The sequence below is a fragment of the Hyalella azteca genome, unplaced genomic scaffold, assembly GCF_000764305.2.
Source record: "Hyalella azteca isolate HAZT.00-mixed unplaced genomic scaffold, Hazt_2.0.2 contig7095, whole genome shotgun sequence".
Classification (NCBI taxonomy): domain Eukaryota; kingdom Metazoa; phylum Arthropoda; class Malacostraca; order Amphipoda; family Hyalellidae; genus Hyalella; species Hyalella azteca.
Window position 1 is genome coordinate 150033 of NW_025937227.1, and position 25643 is coordinate 175675.

Sequence of the window (25643 nt, forward strand, 5' to 3'; positions counted from 1 at the left end):
CTATACATATTTAAATAAAAATTGTTCATTTGATCATTCGATTTTGCAGATTAAAATCCGACAGAAATTTTATTATAAAACAAAAGAAAATGATTTGTATGCAGGGTCTTGAAAAACCTTACAAATTATTTTTATTTTATTTTGTTGACTCCATTCAGGCCCCTTTCAAATTATTAACCCCCCCCCAGGAGTTCTGTCTCAGACCTCTAGCAGTGGATATCGACCACGTTGCCGACCCCTGTCCTATGTATACACGTCATATATATAGCAGTTTCAGCATTTATTAGGCCATTTGCCAGTCGCCGATTCTAAACGTAACAGAACATTCACAGCTTATTGCAGTCTCGAACTCTCAACTCACTGATCTAATTCTGTTGTCTTAACCGCCCGGCCTCCTCGCCGATTCTGACCATGAAACTGGCGCACAGAGCTGGGATCAAACCCGCACCTCTCTGCTCCAATCTTCTTCAAACACTGGGCCACCCTGCCCCTAAAAATGTCAAGGTTCTACCGAGACTCGAACTCGGATCGCTGGATTCAAAGTCCAGAGTGCTAACCATTACACCATAGAACCGTCATGTTGCTGCTTCCATTGGCGTTTGTTAAAAAATAATATAGTTATTTATTTCAGTTATATTTTGCTTTCGTTATGACTATCTTTGCATAGGCATGCGTTCAATAGGAACTTTCCGTCGTGTTTCTTTGACGTCTTATGTCATATTGTGCTTTCGTTTTTAAATAAAGAACAATTAATGTTCTATGCATGTCTATTTTCCCTTACTAGATGGGACATGCCCCTACTTCTCACTGCTCAACAAATACTCTTCTATCTTAAGCATTGAAAAAATATATTCAATGATTGCGTCCCTCATCCTGAATGATTAGTAAGGGTTGGTGAGCTTTTCTGTCTGAAACTATTAGTTTAGAGGTCAGAGATTTTTTACTAGAATTTAATAATGTCGAAAGTAATTCGATTTTTGAGGACTTTATTTACACGGATACGGCTGAGCATAAATGAGAACAACGAAAAAAATTAAGCTTGTATCAACCATTGTTGAAGGCACCTCGTCGTCTGCGCATCATCAGGAAATTAGCTTATTTTGATTTGATTGACATTTGATTGAAATTTCATTATTTGATTGAAATTTGATTTGATTGGCACTAAAGCTAATATGGAAACTGGATCGCAGCTGTGGAGGAAACCGTCGTCCTGAGCTTTACTTCATGTTCAAAAAACTTCAAGGCTGTATTTTTTCAAACACTAAACTAAACCTTCCAATTGAAGCTGAGTTTTTTTAACTTTGAATGCACGTAAATATGACCTATGGTTTTGAAAAATATAATAGTAATACTGAGCAAATTCACCATTATTTCATCGATAACGTGTCAGAAACCAGCTCTATTATCTGTTCAAATGTTCAAAAATATTAGTTTAGTCAGCAGGAGGATCATATTTAAAAGTAAGCGATCAACAGCTAAACACTCAGATTAGCGCACCAAGTAACGGTAAACCTTAGTAACGATAAACCTATATAAGTAACGATAAACCTAAGTGACGATAAACCTAAGCCACGATAAACCTAAGTGACGATAAACCTAAGTCACGATAAACCTAAGTGACAATAAACCTAAGTCACAATAAACCTAAGTGACGATAAACCTAAGTCACGATAAACCTAAGTGACGATAAACCTAAGTAACGATAAACCTAAAGATCATTGATAAGAACTGCGAGCGTTGCGATCCTGTGAGCTGCGACACTGGAGGTGGAGTGTTATATCTCATTTATTTAATTTGTATTTTAAGCTAACTAATTAAATAAATATTTTAATGGCATTTTAATTTTTAGTAATTTGAACATAGATTCACCAAAGATATCTTTATTCTACGGTCAGACTTATTTAATTTATTAGTGGTTGGTAGCTTTTTACCATTGGTTTTATTCTTAACGATGATTTTGCTAACTGAAATATGCCTTGTGTGATTAATTTATTCGTGACACATTTAAATATGACTTACCCTTTTAATGTATATACGTTATATCTGTCGCAATTTCTTTGAAGAGTATCAAGGGTACAAAACGAACAAGATAACCACAAACCTACACTAATGCCTCAAACCTATAAAAATGTTTTAAGCCTATTTAATGACGTCTCGAATGGTATCGACATAAGTTTAAAAAAAAACATTTAATTCAATTATGTCAGCTTCTATTATTCTCAAAATTGATACTCGAATCAGCGAGTTTATTGACTGTCGTCCCTGAACAAATTTTTATTTTTGTAGCGGGACTGTCTTGTCTACGTCCATAGTGTTTGGTGCGTTTAAAACAACGCGATGAAGAATTATGAACGAGGTGCGATAAAGAACGCCTCTCGATCAGATAAATCGGTTGACTAGGATTCTGTACAATTTTATATCCTGAGGAACGTTAGGGAAAAATTTATACAAAATATTGCGTAAATCACCATTGAGATATGATCCATTGATTATACTGCAGTGAACAAGTATTGCATTAACAGACATTATATTTACTATATTTGTACTTTCATGCTCTCCAACACCTTCCAATACTCCATTATCAAAACCTAACAGAGTATGTAAATTATTGGGTTTGTTGAAAATGAAAAAATATTTACTGTCTGACATTTATATGGTCTATCTGCCACATATAATTATGTGTTACATAATGGTTACGAATGTTCACTATTAACGCAATCAAAACACATATAATAATAATAAATGTATTGATGTGATCATGACCTTACGTAACTTGCACACATCCTCTATTTTGAGGAAGGGTGAAGTACGGAAGGAAATGGGAGGTAGGGAAGGAAAGGTTAGGGAAGGAAAGGTTAGGGAAGGAAAGGTTAGTGAAGGAAAGGTTAGGGAAGGAAATGTTAGGGAAGGAAAGGTTAGGGAAGGAAAGGTAAGGGAAGGAAAGGTTAGAGAAGGAAAGGTTAGGGAATTAAAGGTTGAGGAAATAAATGTTAGGGAAGGAAAGGTTAGGGAAGGAAAGGTAATGCTCCCACTCACCATGCTCCCACTCACCATGCTCCCACTCACCATGCTCCCACTCACCATGCTCCCACTGGCCCTACCTACAAACTTTACCTCTATTACTAAACGAAAAAAAAATACCCTAAATGGGGCCCAACAAGTGAAACAACAACAGCGAATCAGAAAATAGACAAAAAATGATCAATGGTGGGAAATTTTTCCCACAGACCTAGATTAAAAAGTTAAAATGCGATTTTCACTCTAGTATGTTTACATTTTACTCAATGAGAAAATATTTAAATTTACTTATTATTTCAATTTATATATATTTCAAAACGGAATTTTAATGGAATTTCTGATTAATTTGCGATTGAAGCAATCTTTCACTAGCCTCTAAAAGTTCACAGCGCAAAACTTATCTGAAAAATTATTTTATATTACTTTGAACATGGATTCATGAATCCAAAATTGAATCTTGACTTAAATAATTCCACCATGGCTGCAAAACTAATGAAGTTCTTTCTTCAAAAATTCAGTTGCTCCTATTGTGGATACATTAGTTCCACTCTTCTCAGTCCCGGGCTTGGTTAGAAGGCTGATGCATGTTTCCACGCAAGGTGATTGGTGCACCAACAAAATCGGAAAAATTTTCACAATCTAAACATCACCGTTTGGTAGTTAGGAATGTGATTTTAAAATTTCACTCATATCTGTTCAGTAATTTGGAAGAAATTCCTCGATCACTGCGAATTTCGGCTCGTATCGTCATATAACTCACGATTGAAGGAAAAATTTTCACGAGCCAAACGTCGCCGGTATGTACTAATGAATAAGTGTACCAAGTTCTATCGAGCTGCGTTCATTAATTTGGGATATATTCCTTGATAATTGAAGTTGGAGACCGGCCATAAAATTGTCCGAGATGTATATTACGTTTTTTTTATTTTTGTGCCAACAGGAAGTAACTTTAACATTCATATAATAAAGAGTTATCCATGAGGTCACTCTTACGACCTCATTTGCGTAATAAATTCACTGTCATGCCGCGACGTCACTAAAACTAAACTAAATACATGCCGCGACGTCACTAAAAATAGCAAGTTTTAATTTTATTTGCATTTTGCAGAATTCAAATGTTCATTTTGCTAACCTCTTAGTAGCAGTTGTTTGCAGTGCTGTAGGCATAATCTGTTCGTGATCATATGATTTACTGTGGCTCTGAATTTTTTAAGATTACTGTAAACTAACATAAATATCTTAAATCAGAATCACTTCAAAATCCGTTGTCGTGACAGGAGAATAGTTTGCTTTCAACATCGCGGAAGGCTTAAATCCTCTACCAGTCTACCGCCTAACACGAGTACCGGCAACCTGGCGATCCGCGGCCTGGTGGTGCACGGCAGGTGGTGGTCAAGGCCGTAAGAGGACAAAGCCGAGTGGTGCACGGCTGATTGGTGTAGGTCCGGAGAGATCCAAGGCGTTCGATTCAGGGCTCATTGGTGCACAAAATTGGTGGTGTACGGCTGCGCTCCCGTCTCAAGACTTCCCAAAAAGTATCCGTTACCAGTGAGCGAAAAATGACTTGCACCGATAGTTACCGCCACGTACGACAATTTTAAAATGTTCTCTGTTGCGTACAAACGTCCTCTGGGTGCTGCACGTATAATTTAAGTTGAAATTTATGCTCCCGGAGAGTGCCAAACGGCGGTGTTATAGGGTTAAATAACAGAAAGAAACTGAACGAAAGCGGAACCATGACAATAAAATTCAGGAAAGAAACTTCATCTGAATTGTGATCGTTGAACATTAATTTCTGGGACTTCAGCTCATTAAAATGAAACTAGAATTGGAAAATTATTGGCTAGGCTCTATTATTGTAGCTATAGGCATTGAACGAACCTATTTGCAGAGGTGGGCAGTAGCGCGCTACATGTAGCGGCCGCTACTAGCGGCCGCTACATTTTCAGTAACATGCACATATTAAAAAAAGGCATCTAGAGTCGCTAGGTATTGTTTTCACAAATCGAATGGTATGTCTCTCATTGGCGTAGCTTGAAAACTGTAGGATTAATTATTTTTTTAAGAAGGCGTTTTTTGGATTTTTAAATTGTTCGGGGTGAACCAAATAAAGTAAAATTCATTTAAAACAGAAAAATAAGCCCAAAAAGTCTTGATATTGTAGCCCAAGCTTTTCCATTGCCAATTATTTGCATTCGAGGTACCAGCACGCGTCTATTTCTATTTCAATTTAACGCGAATAATAGGCTATAAATGGGACTTTTGATATATAAATATATATATTTAAAATATTCATTTTACATAACTTTACAACTGCATTACGCAAAAACTATTGCATGAACATACATGGTAGTAGCTTTGTTAAACGCGTCTTGTTTGTAGCTTTCAAACGAGTGCAAACACTTTGCAAATAACCTAAATGACATATAAATACCATTTATTTGTAAATAATGATATAAAATGATCATTTTATGAAAGTTCAAGACTGCATTACACAAAAAGTATTGCATGTACATCTATAGTAGTAGCTTTGTTGAACGCGTCTCGTTTGTAGCTTTAGAACGAGTGCAAACACTTTGTAATTAACGAGAGTAATGATCTATATATACAGATTTAATTCAAATAAATCTTTGTAAATATTGTTAAAAAATGTTAATATATATATTTTTAAAATTGTCTTACGCAATAATTATAGCACGCACAGACATGCGGTAAACTGCGTTAGACGCGCCTTTTCAGCAGCTACAAAATGAGTCAAGAAAACGGTAAAGCCAAAATTTCCAATTTTTAGGGTGGCCGGTCCCCTTAATAGTATTAAATATTATTTAAAAACCAGCATCATACATACATAATATAAATTACAGAATAAAACTGTACGAAAGATTTCGGTGTAATGTTGTCAACCTCAGCCTGTTACTAGTGTCAACATGTTAGTTGTTACTTGTCAAGTTGTTACCAGTTACCACTTACAGGTTTTTTCATCTTTCAGTTTGCTTACAGTTATTTTTACACAGTTATTTTTATGTTTCACCTTCCCTACATGGATGTTTACTTTAATCTACCAATCTCAAAAATAATCCACATGTATATACAAAAAAAGACTGATTTTTATATGTATATGTGGATAATTTCTTAGATTGGTAGATTAAAGTTCACATCCATGTAGGTAAGGTAAAACATATAAATGACTGTAACTTTTATTTACTGTATCTAATCCTGGGGTAACCCATACTAGTTCGGTTAGGTTAATTGCAATAAAGTTGCATTGATATGTTTTAAAAATGTTTTATTATCATTAAATGGTAATGAGTAAATCCCAATAGCAGAACAATAAATATTTAGAGATTTTCCATTAATTTGGCCATTGTAGCGGCTAATGTAGCGCGCTACATTTTTCTGTAGCGGTAGCGGAAGCGCCCGTTACAATCTAGTGGGTGTAGCGGTAGCGGTAGCGCCCGCTACATTTAGAGCATGTAGCGGTAGCGCCGCTACATTTCCAAGTAGCGCTGCCCAGCTCTGCCTATTTGACACAGGACGCTTCGTTCAGTTCATCCATTTATAGGAAGAAACCTTCAGAATTTCTTTGTCTTATAATTTATATCGTAATGTATATATTTTTGCATGTATATTGATGCACAATTGTATAAATATACTATTTGAAATCAGGGTTGAGTTGCAATATTGCAGAGGGCCAAAGCCAAACATGGATACATTTTGTGCATGCATTTTGTGGAATATTGTGTTGTCAGATAATAGGTTGCTTTCAAAATGTCTAACTTGCACTTTCTATACACTGCCCCGAATTTGGACTAATTCAGACTTTAGTTCATAAACTCATAAGATCTCTGTTTTGAAGTTGTTCACTAAGATATATATTTTGCAATGTTTCTCGAATTTCTATTTTTCAGTTCCTGTCCGGTGGACCGTGGATAAATTCTATGGCCAACCTGCGCCAAGAGGGGGCAAGAATTGCTGAGCTACTTACCGAACTGACGATGGTGAAGAACCAGACAATATGAATTACATCGACCCTCCTGACAATGCTACAGAAATACTCACTGATGAAGAATCTGGGGATGAAGAATCAGGAAATATCAATAACTTACCAGGAACTTGCAGGAAGCATGCTTACGGCTGCAGTTGTTGATTCAAATACTTTTCCCTAGTTACACGTTAAAAATGAGAATCAAGGACTATGCAAGAAAAAAAAAAACAAGAAGCTATCTAAGATGTTTGAAAATATGAAGAAGCGTGATATTGCGTGCAGAATGCCGGAATGGACGAATGCATATATAGAAAATCTCCATGGGGATAGCTTCTCTCTGGTAGAATTTTTTTTAACTTTTTTTTTTGACGAAGATTTGTTTGACGTTATTGTTCACGAAGCCAAAGGTGCGCATCTCAGAGAAATAGAGAGCTCAGGGTCACAGAAGAGATGAAAGTAATTTTTGGTGTCTTAATCAGTGGCTATGTCCCCTATACGTAGACTGTTTAGGAAACTGGACGTGATACGCGCCACGATATGGTGCCTTTTGCTGTATAAAGGGATAGATTCGTATCAATTTTTATGAATCAGCATTTCACGGATAATCATACGCTGTTACAGTCATAAAGATGCTGAGAAGCTCGATCTGCTAGCGTTTCGTAGACGAGTTGCGACTAATTATCTTGAACACTACGCAAGACCTCCACAGCCAGGTTGCAAAAGCCGTCCTGCTGCTATAGAAACAGCTACCTACAGTTTGACGTCTATCATCGGAACAATCCTCAAGATTCGACACTTCAATCCTCAAGATTCGACACTTCAGCGAACTCGCCTGCGAGCTCGAATGCAAAACCTAACTTCATTTTTAACTCTGGCACTCATAACTCCTTCAATTGCGAACAGATTTTATTCAAATTTGAAATATAAGTAGATAATAATCAGTAAAAATTCCCCCCGCAAAATACTGATATTATCTACTTATATTTCAAATTTGAATAAAATCCGTTCATTATTGAAGGATTTATGAGTGCCAGAGTTGATAATGAAGTTAGGTTTTGCATTCGAGCTCGCAGGCGAGTTCGCTGAAGTGTCGAATCGGCCTCAAGACAAGAGGACGCGCAGTGCACACTGTCACCAGAAGATAATCCTTTCCTTTATCACACCTTGTCAAGCTGTGCAACTAACCGGTAGGTGTGATAAAATGATTACGTGTCAAGTGCTTCATAAACTTCCACGCAAAGTAGGTGTGTGGACTAATCTTTCTGTTTTAAAGCTTGGTCAATTTTGTTCCGTATTGCCTGGCGTCCTATATGTAGAACACCTTATATTTCCAGCTGCTTTTCTTGAATTTACTGGATACATTTTTCAATTGTATCTCCATGAAGCCATTTCATCAGTTTTTTCATTGTACAAGCAATTTTTCTCACCTTCGGCATAACTAGGTTAACTATGATTTCATAAAGCCATTGCTAAGTTTTATTGGCATTCGCCAGAAACTTCAGTGACGGCACAATAAGTATGCGAAAACCAGAGGGATAAAAAAAAGCTTCGAGTTTTAATAGATCCACAATTAAATTTGTTGTTTACATCGCTGATATGAAGGAAAACTCACCCTGGATAGGATATTTCATATCAATATTGAAAGAACGACAGTAGCAGAAGAAAATTGAATTTTCAGGAGGCATAATCCCGCGGAGCCAAAGCCCGTGCGGATTTACCATAACGATGAATAGGGCAGTATATAGAGCTGGCTACGTCACGTAGGACAACTATTTGAGCTATAGAATATACTTTCGATAAGTTATATACGCATGGATACTACACGTACACAAAATTTGCATCATATGTACCAACAGCGAAATATGCAAAAGAATTCATCGAGCAGCGGAGCCGCAACTTATCAACTACCATACGCCACAGCAAACAAGAACAAAGAACCTCTTGCTATCTATTTAGAAAACAGACACCACAGCCCCCAAGGAGGGAAATTTATCACGACTATTTACATCTATGAGTAGCAGCTGCGCCAGTTAAGAAGTTTTCATCACACAATCTAGAGTATAATAGAGGTTGTTCATTGACACGTTGTGCTCTCCAGCTATTACTGTTATATGCATGGTATTATGTGGGATACAACTACTTTCAAATACTATAAAGCGCTGAAGGCGGCTCACTACCTACTACAGAGCCCCAGCATATCTCCCGCAGCTACTGCTCATAACGTGAGATGTAACAAAAATCAAACAAATTGGATTTTTAAATTAAAAAAAAACGATAGGCGAACTCAAAGATCTGGTACAGTGAAAGGAATGAATTATAGCACAGAAATACAGATTCTAAGTTATTCATAGTAATTATCACGAGGTTCACGAGTTTTTATGAAATCTGCTGATTTCTTGACACAATACCAACTTAATTTTGGGAAAATTCTAGATAGTGAATGACGTCTTCAAAATGATAATACGACTTCGTATCATAGACCTAATTTCCACGCCCATGTCCAGCATCATTATCCAAACAAATCATTGATAAGGACTAAGAAAATAGTCGAAGCATCAGATAAGCTGACAGCTTTAAATAGCAGACTATTAACTATTTTCAATTAAAAGTTTAGAAGTTAGATTAGAAATTAAATTGCTTCTCTTTTTTTTTGTCTCATTCATCAATATGAACAGCAACTGCAGTCAACGTCAATAGCAAATATTTTTGCCAAAGTTAGTTAGTGTTATCAGTTAGTTGAATCATTGCATTAACACCGATAATAATTTCAAGGTTTTTCCATCGTTGACTTTTTTCCTAGTTGGAAACGAGGTGATTATATGTAATTTCGCAATTAGTATTATTATACGAAGTTAGTAATGCATTTTGGTCCGCTAGTCAACCTTGAAGGCGTATCAAATAATAGAAGGACAATGCCTAATTAATGCCAGACTAAGAAAGAAGTTGTAATTATCGATGAGCATAAAATCTCAACATTCACAATTGGAGAACGAGTATTTTACCCTAACATAAGCTTCGTATAATGTGAGAGCGAGTGCAAGAAGTTCATGCACAAAAACTGCCCAATATCAAATGAAGGAGAGCGGTGAGCTCAAAGCTCAATGAAATGCGATCATTATTAGTTATGCAATTGAACGAGAGTAAAATTAATATTTTCGCGGCCTGATTGGATAGGGAGTATTATTTGTTTGTACTATATCCCAATCGAATTCAATGAAATCAAGTGCAGAATTATGCAAGTGACCTTACCAAAGGCGGTGAACAAAACTGAACAAAACAATACGTGATTTTACGATGCTTGAAATGACACTAATAAACCATTTAAGACAGAGATCACTGTTCTGATGATGATGATATCTTAGTTTAGATGGAAGCCCTTCTCTTTGGTGGCTGCGAGGAGACGTTCTCGCATAATATCTTCAGATGAGTAGTCTGGCAACTTGAGGTAATGCACACAAGTGTTCACACTCGGGTATGAACCGTCACCCGCGTCAACCTTAGAAAAACGGATACACATTGAAGATGTAAATACCTCCACTCTTGCTTCAAATTTACGGTAACATCATGTTGGACTTTCAATCTAATTAATTTACAGATAAGGAAAGAATATAACTCAGTACTCACAGTAGTGAGTGACAGCGAGCGCATTTTCTCGTCGACGAAAACGTTAAGTCACGGACGGACAGACAGACGGACACGGCGAGCACAATAGTGCATTTTTTCCATAAATGAGAAAATGCGCTAAAAAGAGTGCAGCTAACAAGGATTTTAAACAATGTCAAGTTCAAAACAGTTAAGTACGCTACGATATTTTATCAGAAAAAAAAAATTTCGGAATATAGGTATTTACAATGCAAAGTACATTTAGGAAAGTTGTTGCATACTAAAGCTGTAAAAACCAAATTTAATTTAAAAATTCTATATTCTGAACAAAAATTTGGCTATACTATACATGAAGGCTTTTAACAAATTTCAGATCTTCCTATTCCAGGGATGTCTTATAAACGAATTTAGCTCCAAATTTTTGGGATTTCACAGCTTGAATCTGTAGGAACAATATTTTTCGAATATGTATTACCAAGACACAAATGAAGACCACTGAACTTAATGAATCACAAACCATAACGCAATGGATACTCGACTGACGCTACACGAGTCTCACCTTCCTGACGACGGTGAGGCGAGGGTATAGGTTGGCAAGACCGCCAGGAGGAAGGGTCGAGCTGCCCGTGGTGAACTGCAAGAAAGCTTTACGCTGCTCTCCTGTCAGGCCCACAAGGACGTTTACGAGCCGCAGGAATGCAGGGGATTCGCGCCTGTTGAAAATACATAAAAATATCAAAAATTAGCGCATGGACACGAGACTGTCTCACTTTCTCGGCACGTTGACCGCGGCAAACTTCTTTAAGTTTAGCAAACAAATCGATATGTGCATATGAAGTTCACAATAGGATTTAGTGTTGGATATGAATAACTTGAAGTCATTCAACTTTAGTTTATTACACTTAAAACTTAAGTGACATGAATATTAAAAAAAAACAGTGTGCAGAAATGAAAAGAAATGCTCGAGGATGCAGACACAAAATGGAAAGACTGCTGGCTTACAAATGAAGGAGTGCGATGTCATAATAAACCAAATTTAATAAAATGCTTACGTATATCCGAGTTTTGGGTCTGTGTGCTGGAGGATGTGTTCTCTGGTCCATTGGGGTGACTGTTCTCCGCACAGCAACAATCGAAGCTCTTCGGGGCTGAATGCTCCCAGCTTGCTCATAGGGAACACCTTCGAAGATAAAAAATCTCGTAAGTACATTTGAACCAAGTTAGTGTCTCCAATTTTTTTTTTATAGACCTCATTGAGTCTAAAAACGAGTTTTTAAAAATTAACCTTGATGAAACAGGATTGGTAAGACCGATCAAAACTTTCGTATTTATTGACGCATACAAGCTTCATATATCAATTGAAACTAGTTTATTGTCAATACTTAGTTACCGATTAAAACCACTTAAACAACAGGCGCCAAATAATAATGACGTTTCGACAAAGCAAAGACGCCGATGACAGCAAACAAAACGAACGGTTGTTCACCATAACCCAATTGATGAAAAATCCGTTTTATGGAGCGAATTTTGGTATTTCTGCACGAAAAAATTATGCAGAACAACACAGGCAAAGAGGAAACGTAGTTCTAATGAGTGAAGAAATTTGAATTTATTGCATGGTGCAATGAAGAGTTTGATCAAACCTTGCAGAAGCCATCGCTGAATGCCTCCATTTGTCTCTTGATGCCTGAACGAAGAATCCATTTGAGGGTAAGGGATAGGTAGTCGTCAAGCGTATCGATCGTGAGGTCAATCATACTACCGCCTGGCACAAGATCCACCGAGGAGTAACCGAGGTGTTTCGAAGGAGACAGATATTCTAAGCTGAGACACAGATCTTCAAGTCGGGCTGCAGGAGGAGGAGGATCCAAAGGATGACTTTTGGGAGGAGGAGGTAGAGTTAGATTGGCGAGCTGGTGAGTGCGCTGTTGAGGCGTGAGACGAGGATCGGCGAGAATGGCGTGCTTAGTAGCAGCCAACGTGCCAAGTTGCTGCAGGAATTGCCCATACTCGCCGTACACCTCGGTAATGTCGTCCAACGACAGGATCCCGCTAAACCTGAAATTACAAACAACATTTTGAGAAAATTTCACTTACATTTCCCTTTGTTTATGGCACTGCGAAATGATTCAAAAAAAAATTACTCGAGATTCAATCAGAGTTCCAATAGAAGTGTCTAATTATTTTCACACAAGAAAATACCCCTCGCCCAACACTCACCAAGGATCGGTATCTTGCTGCATGCGATCTCTAACGCTTCGGTCACTGAGATCGCCACGCCCACTAAATTCAACTCCGTCGTCACTGATCATCGATGAGGCCATAGAAGATGTCACCGACGACGAGATAGAATCCATGCTGGCGCTTAGACTCGAGCTGTTGGAATCATGTTTCAGTTTTAACTCCTGTAAAACAGACCGGTCCTTGACGTAGCCAAACTCGCCTTGGCACATGAATTTTAAGAAGGGCCTTGAAAGAGGAATGTCCACGAGCATGTTGTCTTGAAGAGCTTTAGCAAGGAACACTCCAAGGAAGTGAAAGAGCGTAACTGCGCGGTCACACTGTACACTGTCCTGAGGTAGAGGAGCAGGGAAAAGACCACCTTTACGACGCACGTAATATCCAGGAGGTTTACTCTCGCCCTGTTCGCTGCTCAACGTCTCCAAGTGGGGCGTGTCCTCGTGCAATTGAGTCAAGTCATCGGAGGGTGAGAATTGCACTGCCATTTCCATGGTGCTGGGGCCCACGTCTTCCTCAAGCGGGCAGTCATCCTCATCCCGGACGAGCGCATGAGCGTGGAGCACTGCATGCGCATGGTCGTGAATGGCCTGCGCGTGATGCTGTTGAGGATGTACGTGGTGAGGCGTGGGAGTCAATGGTGGGTCATCACACAACCACATGGCAAGATCGCACCTCTGCAGTTCGCCAGCTACTAACGCGTAGAACTCCAGCGTTGGACCGAGGCCAGTACCTTCTTCATCCTTGAACTCCACTTCCAGGATGCTCTTGCGGCGGCAGTGCACTGCCATAACCTGGGCGCAGAGATTCGGTAATTTATAATAACAGTTCCTATCATTTGTATTCTTGGCGGAATATGTTCACCGATAAATTTAAATTCAGATAATTAATACTAGGAAGAATTTGCGAGAAAAATTATTGCACTCTTATTAGACTGCATAGGTAAAACTGTGCCTACACTCGGTACGATAATAACATAAAACTATGCTGTCTGACAAGAGTTAACGATATTAAGCAGCTATACATGCATTCAGTTACGAGGAATTATCATATGACGTACTTGCATGGCCCACTTGAGTAGATCAGGTCCTCTGGGGACGGTGACGCGTTCATGCTTGAGACGCCCCACGCGGTAGTCGTGAGGGTCGTCGCGACGATGCGACACAGACGCGCTGCTGCCACCACTAGCGACCACTCCCGTGCGTCGTTCAGTTGCTGCACGAACATAACAAACGAAAACAGAGTACAATATTAGTACTTCATACGTTTCATCACGTACTCAATCTTGGATCCTATTTAGCATACTAGAGGGTGCTTTATTAATTTCATAAATACAAGTGATCATGCCACTTACAAAATAAAGATATTCAAATTTTAAATCCAAATATTTATTTAGCACATCTTATTTTAATTGAATAAGAAAGATCATGGAACTCACCTGAGCCGCCTTCCCGTTTGGCTTGCAGCCACACCAGAGAGCGCACAGGACCAAAGGCGGTAGTGGTGAGGTACTGCATGCGAGTATCAAAATCAAAGAGCATTGGCGTGCCATAGTTCAGGTCTTCGCACCACGACGGCAGAGCACTACAGGCCAACGACAGTGACTCGTTGATTTGCTGACTCAATTTATTTGCTATCTTCTTAGATTCAAACTCCTCTCTCCGCACGATCAACTTGGGTTTCTCCACAGCACGCTCGTCGATTTCGTGTTCATTGGACATGACGTACAAGTGACGCAGAAGCTGCAGGACTTGTTCCACCGTAGTTTCCAAAGTGCCCGCATATTGTGCGGAAGGTTTGGCGTCAGCCATTGAGTAGCAAGAGCCGGGAGCAGGGGATAGAATAGAAGTACGGCATGGACGTCGAGTTGAGGAAGTAGTTGAAGCCAGAGGATCGTAAGTATTTTCTGCGCCTTCGCTGTACACTAAACTGTAAACAAAGAGAAGAAATTGACAATGAACATACACAAGTAGTGAATGAGATGACTAAAAAGAAGAAATATAGAGCACCTTCGTTATCTAGAAATGATACGAATAGTTTGAACACGTTACCGTGAATGAGTGCCAAAATTTTTGGAATGGATTGAATTTATTAAGATTAATAGATGAATAATGAAAAAAGTCTTAACCGCATGAATGCATCTCTATAAATTGTTCGAGGGAATTGATACTTACACGTATGTCGGCTCCCAAATCCTGCGTAGTTTCTCTTGCCGTGATTGGAAGGGTACACAGTTCATTAGGTTCTGTACAGCTGCAAATATCGTGGTGTCAGGGGCGCTGGCGAGACACTGCGAAGGTTCCAACAGAGGTACAGGGTCGGTATATGCAACTCCACCTCGCGGAGGACATGAGCTACCGTCCGCGATGGCAGAAAAAGGCCGTGACGAGAGAGGCGTCGTGGCGGCGCCAGAGGCAGATGTAACAGGCATTGCGGATGCCGGCATTTCAAAGGCGTAGGACGAGACATCTTTAAACGAAGCGTCGGTAAAATCATGAGCAATATTTGTAGGAGTTGTGTTTGCTGATGACTTGTTCGAGCTTATGCCGGTGATTGTATCATCGTCTGAGGCCATGCGAGTCATGCCGGACGATACAAGGAAAGGAATGTCGGGGTCCATCAGGTTGACAAAGCCAGGATGTATTCCGGTTCCTATCTCAGGAGATTGAGAGGAAGATTTGACTCTCCCCTTGCCCTTCTTTGCAGCGAGATGTTGGAACGACGCGAGAGGGTTGCTAGAGGAAGTGGAATGTTGACGCAGAGAAAAGTGTGAAGTCTGAGGTTCGCTGATGATGCAACTGCCAATGGGTTGACCGACGGCCGCAGCAGCTGGCACATTGTTCAGAGGAATGGAAACGTCGGGGATGCCAGGCAAATTTGGGCCACGCAAAACCAAACTCAGTCGCGGACCAGACAGGGGCTCGGAAGTGCTTGACGGGTCAACGGTTGGAGTGGTGCCAGGAGGCGGTATTTCTAAATCTGTTTGGACGTTAAGCGATGTTAGTAATGAAAATTCAATAAACTTGATATATTTTCAGAACATTCTATTTAACAGATACATTTCTGAAATGTTATGTTTACCTGGATTTATATTCTTCCAAGTCTCGACAAATTTCAACTTATTGTAACGTTAGGCACAATATCGCTCTCTCATCAGTATATGCACCAATACCCACCTTGAGTTTGGTGAACATTCACACGACCAGGCCTGGGATCGAAAGCAGGAATGAGGCACGAGAAGGTTCTCTTGATGACGTGATCATCGTCCCAGCCTCGTCGGCGGCCTGACATGCCAACACCGCGGCTGCCCCCGACGTTAGCACCGCCACCGCTGGCAAGGCTCACACCACCGCGCACCTCATAACAATCGTCGTCATCGTCGACATAATCATCTTCATCATCGTCGTCTTCATTATCGTCTTCATCGTTGTCATCATCGTCATGCTCCGGCATCTCATCGTCAGTTAGTTCTGCTAGGAGCGTGCTGGCCCGACACGATTCAAGGAAGTCCTAAAAAGATGAGAGAAATTTAACCATCATGCTTTTGATCATTTAATTCAAGAATCAAATGTTCAGTACATTCTATGATACATTAACTTTCAAACTATTGCATTTTTGAACCAACGAAATTACGTAACAGTATAGATTAACTCTAACTACGGCATTTCTAGCACTGAAATTACAATAATTTCGAACGGCCACCAATTGAGTCGAAGGTAAAGCCCACTCACCTCAAGGCTGACCTGCTCGCTCTCGCTGGAGGTAGAAGTAAGACTCATAGTCAAGCCGTGAGACAAGGACGCATGGTTGCCAGCCATGGCTGCTGAACTGACAGAACTACCAGCTCCTCCTGCCGTCGTGGTTGCAGAAGAATAGTGATAGGCCGACGCAGTTTGCTGCTGATTGCTGCTGTTGCAAGCTTAGGAAATGAAGATAAAGCTTCATTAATTTCTAAATACTCATGTTGACTAGTACAGCTGAGATACATGCTGAATAATAAAGCCTGAACGGGGTCCAGTATGAGATTATGAGCAGAAAAAAAAAGACTTAAACCATGGTCTCTACCTCCACGGTTATAATTTTTGTGAAGCATCCTCACCGCATGAACAAAAAAAATCTCGCACACCAAATTTTGCATTCAATACCTACTATCTAATTGTGAATATAATGATATAGGTAATGCACAGCAGCAACATTTACATTCAATACACGTGTCAAGTTTATCAATTTATTCCTTGCGCTCCTTTGCAAACTACATTTCCCTATGGTTAGGGTACACCCCATGCTGGGCTATATAAGCTCACAAGTTTTGACAGATGAAATAATGTTGGCTTATTACTTATTATTACCAGAGACTAGAGAGCTCGGCGACGTGAGTGCCGTAGAGAGCCCAGCAGTAAGGCCACCAAGTCCTCCACTAAGGCCACTGCCCACACCACCAAGACCTCCAAGGCCTCCTAAGCTGCTGAGGCCAGTATTTAGACCAGCACTGAGGCTACTTAGGCTACCCAAGCCTCCACTAAGACTCGCTAGGCCAGAGGAAATAGACGACAGAGAGGCGGGAGGTGCTGTCGTGGACGAGTTCCCACTTGATGAGCCTGAGTCATTAGACGCTAAAGTCAAGCCTTGTTTGCATTTAAACTACCATCAAAGAATGTTCGCATTAAAAATTAATGCAGAGCTTACAACCTATTATCTTCGGGTATACGATGCTACAAACAAGATAAATCAAGTAAAATGTTAGTGAAATTATTTAAATAAATTTAAGGCAAATACGTCCCTAGGTTGCTCGTCTAAACGGAACAGGAGAAATTTCTGTAATATCTAGAGTTCAAAAATTATATTTAAAGCTCGTGCATCAACTGAATAAGTATAAGCAAGTCCAGGTGTTTTAAAAGTAAAATTCCATGAAATTCCAAGAAACTATTCAATTTAATATACTTTCAAAATATGAGAGGAAACTCACCAGGCAAGTGAGAGGAGAGCGCCAAACGCACAAGGCTGGACACCGAGTGGTGCGTGTTGGAGCCAAACAGTCCTCCTACGCCAGAAGCAGCGCCTGAAGATGCGGCTGACGACACTCCGCTGCTGCTCAATTGATTGTTGGACGGTCCAGCAAAGAGAGAGGAGGAAGAAGCCATGGAGCTGCTGCCGCCAATGCCTGCAATGTTGGACAGGTTTGACGAGAGGCTAGCAGGCATAGTGCCAATGTTGGGTGCGAGACTAGAAATATTGGCGATGTTGGCGGCAGATGCGGATGATAAGGGTGGGTTGTTTTGGTTGTTGGCTCGCCTAGATGCAGCGGCCGCGAAACTCTCCAAAAGGTGATGAGTGAGGGAAGCCACGCTTGTAGGAAGATTAGGTTCGCTCACACTCATCGGACCTTTGCTGTTATTGGTGCCGGACTGCGAGCTTGTCTTAGCCTGAGAGGATCCACTTTTCGATGAAGGTTCGTTTCCAAGAACTTGAGAGGCGGCGTCAGCAAGACTCTGGTTGGACTGCGCCATCAAGTGGGATACGGAGGACAAGTCAAGAGAGCCCTGAGGCTCATTAAGTGATGGCAAAGACCGTTGTGGAAGCGCTGGAGGGACAGGGGACAGAAGCGACGACAGTTCCATCACCTCCAAGTTGTCTGAGAGCGAAGATGGAGGCAGAGAGTGAGCAGAGGTCGTAGAGGTGGTGGAAGATTGCGACTGAAGGCGAGACAGAGATTGGGAGTGCACACGACTGGATGGCAGCTGCTGCTGGGGTGCTGCCGCCGAAAGACGGCTCGAGACCTGTAACACAGTTCAAAAACTTTGTTATAGAAAATTGATGAAAATATATAAATCAGAAAATTATATTCACGAAGTATTTCACCTAAATTCATAGAAATAAAAAATAAACAATAGCTAAAATAAAATTTGATAGAATAGATCAAATAGTGATAGATATTGAGACTTTTCATTCATCACAGTATATTCAGATTGATGTATACAAAATAGAGCTAATCAAATGCAAATACCGTCAAGTTCAAAGCTCAGACGCACCTGAGAGAAAGAAGATCCTTGTAAAGCCTCGCTTAGGCCAGCGACGGCATCAAGTGCAGCATCTCCGAAGGCGAGTGAAGACACAAGCGATGCAAGCTTGTCGTCAAGAGAAACTCGGTTTGCGGTATCACCGCTCGCCCCAAGAAGAGCCTCGGCGCTGGCTACGTTAACGACGCTCTCCGCTATGGCTTCAGCGGCTTGCTTAACGGACAGATTGTCATCAGAGACAGCCTGCTCGGCGACACTTGAATCTGAAGTTTTATCAGCAGTTGCTTGAGGTAACGACGGTGTCGAGGAACACTTACGACTCGTTAACACGCTGTTGCTGCTCGAGTTAGCGCCCACAATGGCTGCATCACTGATGCTTGCCATCACAGCTGAGACGACTGCACTGGCGGTAGTGGCAGCAGCAGATGACTGCTGTAGTGACGCCAATGTGGTTTCATAGCCTGGGGCAAGCTTAAGATCGTACTTGCCACCTTCAGATCCCATGCGGTAGCTGTTAGAGGCGCCGTGGTCCCACGTGACGTCGATCCAGCCGTTGTGCAGCTCCCCTGTGATTGTGCCTTCACCAGGAGGAGACCCGTCCTGATCTCGCCACTTCCAGTCGATGCCTCGGACAACTCGGGCCCCGACCACCATTTTTTTCAGCATCTGGTATCAGTGTTAACATTTAGTGAAATTAAAATGGCATTGTCAATATTTATAATGCAGTTACAAAACACATAAATTAATTTAGAATTATATTCGTGTATTTCGATATATATTCAGACACTATAGTATTTTCGTTCATTCAACTGATTAAATAAAAATAATTATTCATCAGAAGAAGCCATAGGCGACTTTCTCTGATTTAAATACTCAAGTAAAGCCACTATTTGAAATATTGCTTTTTGTCAACAAACCGCCAAGTTATTAGATTCTAATTGGAGATTTTCAGCAAAATAATCACCTGTTGCTTTACGAGACGCCTCTGTTTGCGTAGAGCAGCCTCAGCCTCCTTAGCTTGTTTGCCAAGCTCGACACAGGCTCCCGTGACACAGCCATAGACTTCCAGACCAGACAACGAGAGGTAGTGCGTCTGGCCGGACGAATTCTTGCCGCTTTGCTGCACTCTGATGTGACGGTATCCCATCTGAAATAAATTACAAAAAGCATCGAAATTAGCTAGCGCGAACAAAAAACTACTGACATGATTTCAAATATTTAGGTTAATTTACAGATGATTTCCAGGAAAAACTTAAGACGAACTCTACAAAATATCATAGTGAATTGAGAGCGAGTTTGAAAAGATTCTATAGGAAGACGAACCTTCTCATCAGCTGGACACTTGACACTCCATGTGTGGGTGCTGCCGGGCTCATTGAGGCTTGTGTCATCCACGTGATGACTGAGAGTTACCCATAGAGTGCCATCCTTGCTAGCCTGCAGTACGCAAAACACATTAGTAAGGCAAGCCAGCCTAGATTGATAAAATGATACTCTAAATTTATCGAATGCATGAATGGAATCGGTACCTCCAGATACATCAAGGTTCCAGATTGTCAAGGTTCAAATTACCCAGATTGTGATTAAATCTCTGAGTAATTTTGAACAATTCAAATGTATGGAACTATTCAAGTTTAGCTAGCAACGAGTCTTTCATAATGGCAAAGGCTGGCGTAGCTTCAGCTTATTCAAGAAATAAAACACCATGGCTACCCTTCTGACCTGGAACATCCAGTTCCTAACGGCAGACCTGCCGTAGCCCCGAGCATGTCGGAGGGTGTAGGCAGAAGGCAGGAACCAGAGCCCCAGGTCTATAGAAAACCATGCCCTCTTGTCGTCGTTTGTATGACAATTGAGAGCAGAAGCGTCGCGGCTGAGAATGTCCTCGAGGCGTCCGTAAGGCAGGTTGCGGCCGTCGCTTGATGTCACCATCACCAGACCGACCGAAGCAGGGTTCACCCACTCATACGAGGTCCTTCAAAAATTGATAGCTTTAGTTCATCCTTTCTTTAGATATTAACCAAATGAGGGCTTCGAATAAATTCCAGTACCGCTACGATAACAATCAATAGCGGAGTGAGTAATGAGTCAATCAATAATGGCACACCTTAACACGTTGACTACGATTGCTTCATCTTGTACTATTATTTCATTTTTTGTACTGTTTTTAAACAGGATTGCCAGACGGTTATTTTTTTCGGATAAATTCCGTGATTTAGTTTACACCAATTGCGTTGGCCGGCTAAAATGTATGATAGGAGTACTTCCTAATTAAATTTCAAGTACTGGAAAAAGAAAATAAATGGAATTTTTATATCGGAACCTACAAATAAACTAGTATATATTGGGTTATCAGCCTTTTTTGTTCTCGGATTTGGCCGATTTTAGGCAACCTGAATTATGCACCACTTCGTCCTGGAGAAATACATTTCGTGGTACGCATATGTACCACTTCGGAGTCAACGTGTTAAGAACCTTAAGTCCCCACAGTTAATACGTGCTAGGAGTGCATTTAGGGACATGACCCCAGGATATGCTGCAAGCACCACCTTCCACGCTAAACAAGCGTCAACCACCAGTGACACCTAAAATTGCACTGAGCTTCCCAAGGCTAGAATTTACCGCCAGCTGCTCTCAGCTCGATGCCTCTACCATTGAGCAGACCGGGACGCTACCCACTGCGTTACAGTGGCACTACAAACCAAATCTGATATTCATCCCATAAAGCCTGCAGCTGGTAAAATATATGCGATCAACTCATTGGAGTTTTAGAACATAGCTTGCGTGCGGTATACTGTAATTGCGGCTCCATACACTTGTAATAGTTATTCAACTCAGGCGCAAGCCAAAGTAAATCTCACTTGGCATTGGAGCCGATCCAATAGAAGAGGCCATTTTCATCAAAATCAGAGACATAATTAAAGTTGAGTCGCGGCGTCTCCTTAATTTTCTTGATGTAAGTGAAACTTGTTCGGTCGAGGTCGTACCACTGTTTGGCCACCATTTTAAGTAGGTAACGCTCCAGTTGCTCAACTGTGGCCAACGGTTCCATCTAGAAAGCAAAAATAATATTAACTGAACAGTTTCCACATATAAACACAGAGGATTCCGGTAAAGGCAGAAATACTGAATGGAAACCTGCTTAGAAACTAGAGTTACTAGACGATATAAAAACCAGACGGAGACAATCGTGTCATCAAGTTGTTGAGCCACAGCCCTGAATTTAATTAAACCTAACTAAATGCATTAAAAAATTAACCAGAGAATATTTGCAAGGAATTATTACCTTGAGGGTGCGTCCTGTGCGATCGATGAGGCCATGTTCACCTGGCGCTCTTTCTAATCTGAATCTGAGTTTCCTGGTGAGAGCTATAAGGCCATTATTTATTCCAGGACTGTCATAGGTGAACATGGGAAGCTTCTCGCAGCTTTCCAACACAGAAATAAGGTGCCGTACAAGCTGGGTACCAGGGCTAACTTTGGTACCATTATTGCGGACCGTTCCTGAAGTCTCACTAGCGGAGTTTGATTTCGAGCCTAAGTTGGCTTCATTCAATGAAAGTCCTACTTCTACGTTGGCAGAATTAGATTTGGCGATAGAGGATGCAACTTCGTCATCCTCAACTGAGTTTGCGGAATTAGCACTTGGGAGTGAAGTGATCGAATTGATGGTATTGTTCAACGAATCCGGAGAAGTGTCATTCACCAAGTTTTGTAAAGTGCTTTCCTGCACGTGATCCTGTAAGTAAGAGAAAAATTTTAGAACAGGAAGCTAGGAACGAAAAATAATTTCTTAGGAATACTCATCTTAAAAATAAATCTAAATAAGATTCAGAGAAACAACAATTCAGAGAGATTGAAATTAATAACTCAGAAAGTAAGTAAGGGCAATTATGACACTGGTTTCTGAGAAAAAAAAACGCAGTAAATATTTCGTTGCTTTTCGTTTGGCACAAGAAACTAAAAATGGAATGAAATAATTAATTGCGGCTTTAAGATTAAGACAACGCACGGCAAAGCATTTCTGGAAAATGTTCCTTCGCTGCTTGAGAAGTTTGTTGGCTCTGCGGGCAGATAGAGCTGTGGAGACGACTTTGTTTTCCTTGATGCTGTTGTCACGATTGTTGTCCGATGTCGGAGTAGACGCCGGCAAGGCGCCAGTCTGAGAGAAATCATAGACGGTGTGTTGGGGCATAACTTCCTGCAATGCCAAAAACTCCAGTTGAGCCAATGGAGAAGAATTATGACAATTTAAATCAAATAAACAATACAGGAAAACAAGATGCAAGGCTATAATGATTACGAGTTCGAAAATCATAGTGTGCTTATTTCTCCAGAATCGCATAAGTATCAGAATCCTTTCTAGCAAAATTACCAGAATCGGACACTATTGCGTCTAATCCTCAGGAGCATCGGGACCTCACCTGATATGGTGCAAGCAGCAGCAGCAGTGCAGGCACAATGCCTGACGACTCCAGCTCATACGCTGACACTGTGTTAGTTGTGGCGGTCAGGAGCTCTGCCAGCTCACGCAAGGCCGTAGTCAGCAGCTCCTGCCATTCGGTGCCACTGCTGCTGCCGCGCTTCGAACTTGCCTGATGAAGCAATAGTTCAAATTTTACAAGCGAAATTAACTATGTAGGCATTGATAGCGGCACCGACTGCAAGAACATGCCTCACATACAACATCAGATACAACAGCATTTATAAAAAGATATACAATGATTGCTTTTCTGTTCCAAGAGAAGAGAAACCAGTTTATGCCAACTGATAATAAATCGGTTTAAATATTGCAAAGTTAAAGCATTTAGCGTTATAGAAATTAAACAGATAGGATGCCATCCAAACAATTTGAAGATAAAAACGTAAGCTCTTTACACCCCGCATGTGCTGGTAAGAGGTATAATTCAAGAGAAAAACGTAAGCTTTATACACTCTGCATGCGTTGGTAAAAGGTATTATTCAAGAGAAAAAGGTACCTGTTTCTGACACGCTTTATTGATGACGCTAACAATGTTGTTAAGTTTAGCAACGACCCCGCGAGGAGAGGTCTGTGCAGCCTTAAGATATTTCTCATACACAATTTCCGCCTCACTGCGCAGCTTTTGTTTCACAGCAGCCAACTTGTTGCGGTACCTGCAAGTAAAGATCAAGTATTTATCTTTCCGATGAATAGCGCCGATGAACGCACTTTTCAATGATTGTGGGCATATGAAGTTTAAAAATATTTGTATTTGTTTAATGTCAAATCTGCATAAACGTGCGCACCAAAAATCACTTTAAGATATTTTAGATTTTCATTAAAAAAAAATGCAAAAATTTACCTCTTTCTACGTCGTTCAGTCCAGCCAGTGTGGAACTCGGGGCCCAGTGACGTCTCAGCGGTGAAGGAATGTTTGGTGTTGCGGTTACTTTCAAATATAAACCCTGGTAAATCTTCTCGCAGGATGGTTGCTTGTTGCTGCCCGTCTGAGTTCTGGATGTGCAGCTCACCCTCCTAGAACAATACAATAAGAATAAGTTTTTTACTTGGAAGAGGCAACGAGGCCTCGAGTTTATGGATTTCCAACGAGGCAATTTGCCCATCCATGAACAGCGAGCGATCGGTGAGGTAATGCAGTAGTTTATCAACAAGAATTTATAATGAAAGGAAATTTACCATATTTTCAATGTAAACGTTTTACTAAATAGTGAATTTATTTGGCGCATTCCTTGCTTTTTAAATTCCTGTTGATCTTGCGATATAAGCAGACTAATGATATGAGTAGTTTATGAAGGAATTGAAAGACTGACCTTTTTGCATTGCAGCGCCCAGTTGCCCACTGTTATGGTGTGGTCAGAGGGCGACGACAGGATGGGCTGACTGGCCGTGCCAGGCCCCACCCCACATTTTGCTCTGGACAATTTCTCCACAAACTCGCTTCGATTCTCTGAAAATGATTCCCAATAGGTGAGACACTGACATTGTGCCTAACGAGATTAGACGTTAACGAGTACCATACAATCGAAATGATACGATATATTTAATAATCATAAGTAATTTCATTCAATATCAAATTTCACTTAATTTTTTTACCACATTAAACCTAATAATTATGCTGGAGTATTTAAAATTGACGCATACAAAGTTTGATCTTATAACGATAAAATAAACTTCTCAAGTCAAACCCATTTAATCATCTGAAGATTATTCCTGACACTAACATTAAGGCTAGAATACGATTCGTCTTATTACACTCAGAAGACGAATGGGTAGTTTTGTTTAAATAATGACACTCTTTCTGCACAATAACGAGCCTTTTTGCCGGACCAAACTAGCTCAGGATGATTCAAGCAAGGGCAAAAAGTGCACAACTATTCGAACAAAGTCACGCTTATTTCTCGGAGTGCAGTAGCCTGTGATATTATACTTCTCACCTGTACTCTCAGATCCGCCTTCTGGGCTCCCAGAAGAATACATGGTAGACAGTTTACCATCGAGGATGAATCTGCAGAACAAAATTAGGCGCGAGTCCAAAAATGTGGCAATGCTGTACAATACAATACACTCCAATACTTCTAGAGTGAGTGTGCTCCGCAAGTATATATAATAGTCATCGATTTTTCAATTTAAATTTTAAAATTTGCACAATCGAGCACAGCTCAGAATTAAAGATTTGTCTCGTGTATGACGTTGCGAAGTGAATAATGCAGCACAGCCATACTACGCTCTGCACTGGCGATTTAATCAGCTTTATAAAAGTAATTTAAATTCACTTTTCACCAAAATTTCTAGATCAACC

General features: G+C 40.6%; 1 protein-coding gene and 1 non-coding gene across 2 annotated transcripts in view; both read right to left on the reverse strand.

Annotated features, from left to right (window-relative positions):
- Nucleotides 1-502: 502 nt before the first annotated feature.
- On the reverse strand, nucleotides 503-574 carry Trnaq-uug. The gene has a single exon. It is a non-coding gene; the product is annotated as a tRNA-Gln (tRNA).
- Nucleotides 575-8553: 7979 nt separating this feature from the next.
- LOC108667014 (E3 ubiquitin-protein ligase Ufd4) overlaps nucleotides 8554-25643 on the reverse strand; it is a gene marked incomplete in the record, with an annotated part of 50548 nt that continues 33458 nt past the window's right edge. Inside the window, 24 exon segments of the mRNA XM_018153991.2 lie at nucleotides 8554-10499; nucleotides 11166-11319; nucleotides 11659-11786; nucleotides 12250-12664; nucleotides 12827-13638; nucleotides 13905-14059; nucleotides 14283-14773; nucleotides 15019-15823; nucleotides 16021-16354; nucleotides 16576-16763; nucleotides 17194-17442; nucleotides 17811-18621; nucleotides 18874-19527; nucleotides 19826-20008; nucleotides 20185-20298; nucleotides 20584-20836; nucleotides 21723-21913; nucleotides 22148-22600; nucleotides 22874-23062; nucleotides 23286-23456; nucleotides 23841-23997; nucleotides 24186-24358; nucleotides 24655-24791; nucleotides 25279-25349. Of these exon segments, the coding sequence (XP_018009480.1) occupies nucleotides 10362-10499; nucleotides 11166-11319; nucleotides 11659-11786; nucleotides 12250-12664; nucleotides 12827-13638; nucleotides 13905-14059; nucleotides 14283-14773; nucleotides 15019-15823; nucleotides 16021-16354; nucleotides 16576-16763; nucleotides 17194-17442; nucleotides 17811-18621; nucleotides 18874-19527; nucleotides 19826-20008; nucleotides 20185-20298; nucleotides 20584-20836; nucleotides 21723-21913; nucleotides 22148-22600; nucleotides 22874-23062; nucleotides 23286-23456; nucleotides 23841-23997; nucleotides 24186-24358; nucleotides 24655-24791; nucleotides 25279-25349 (7426 nt within the window).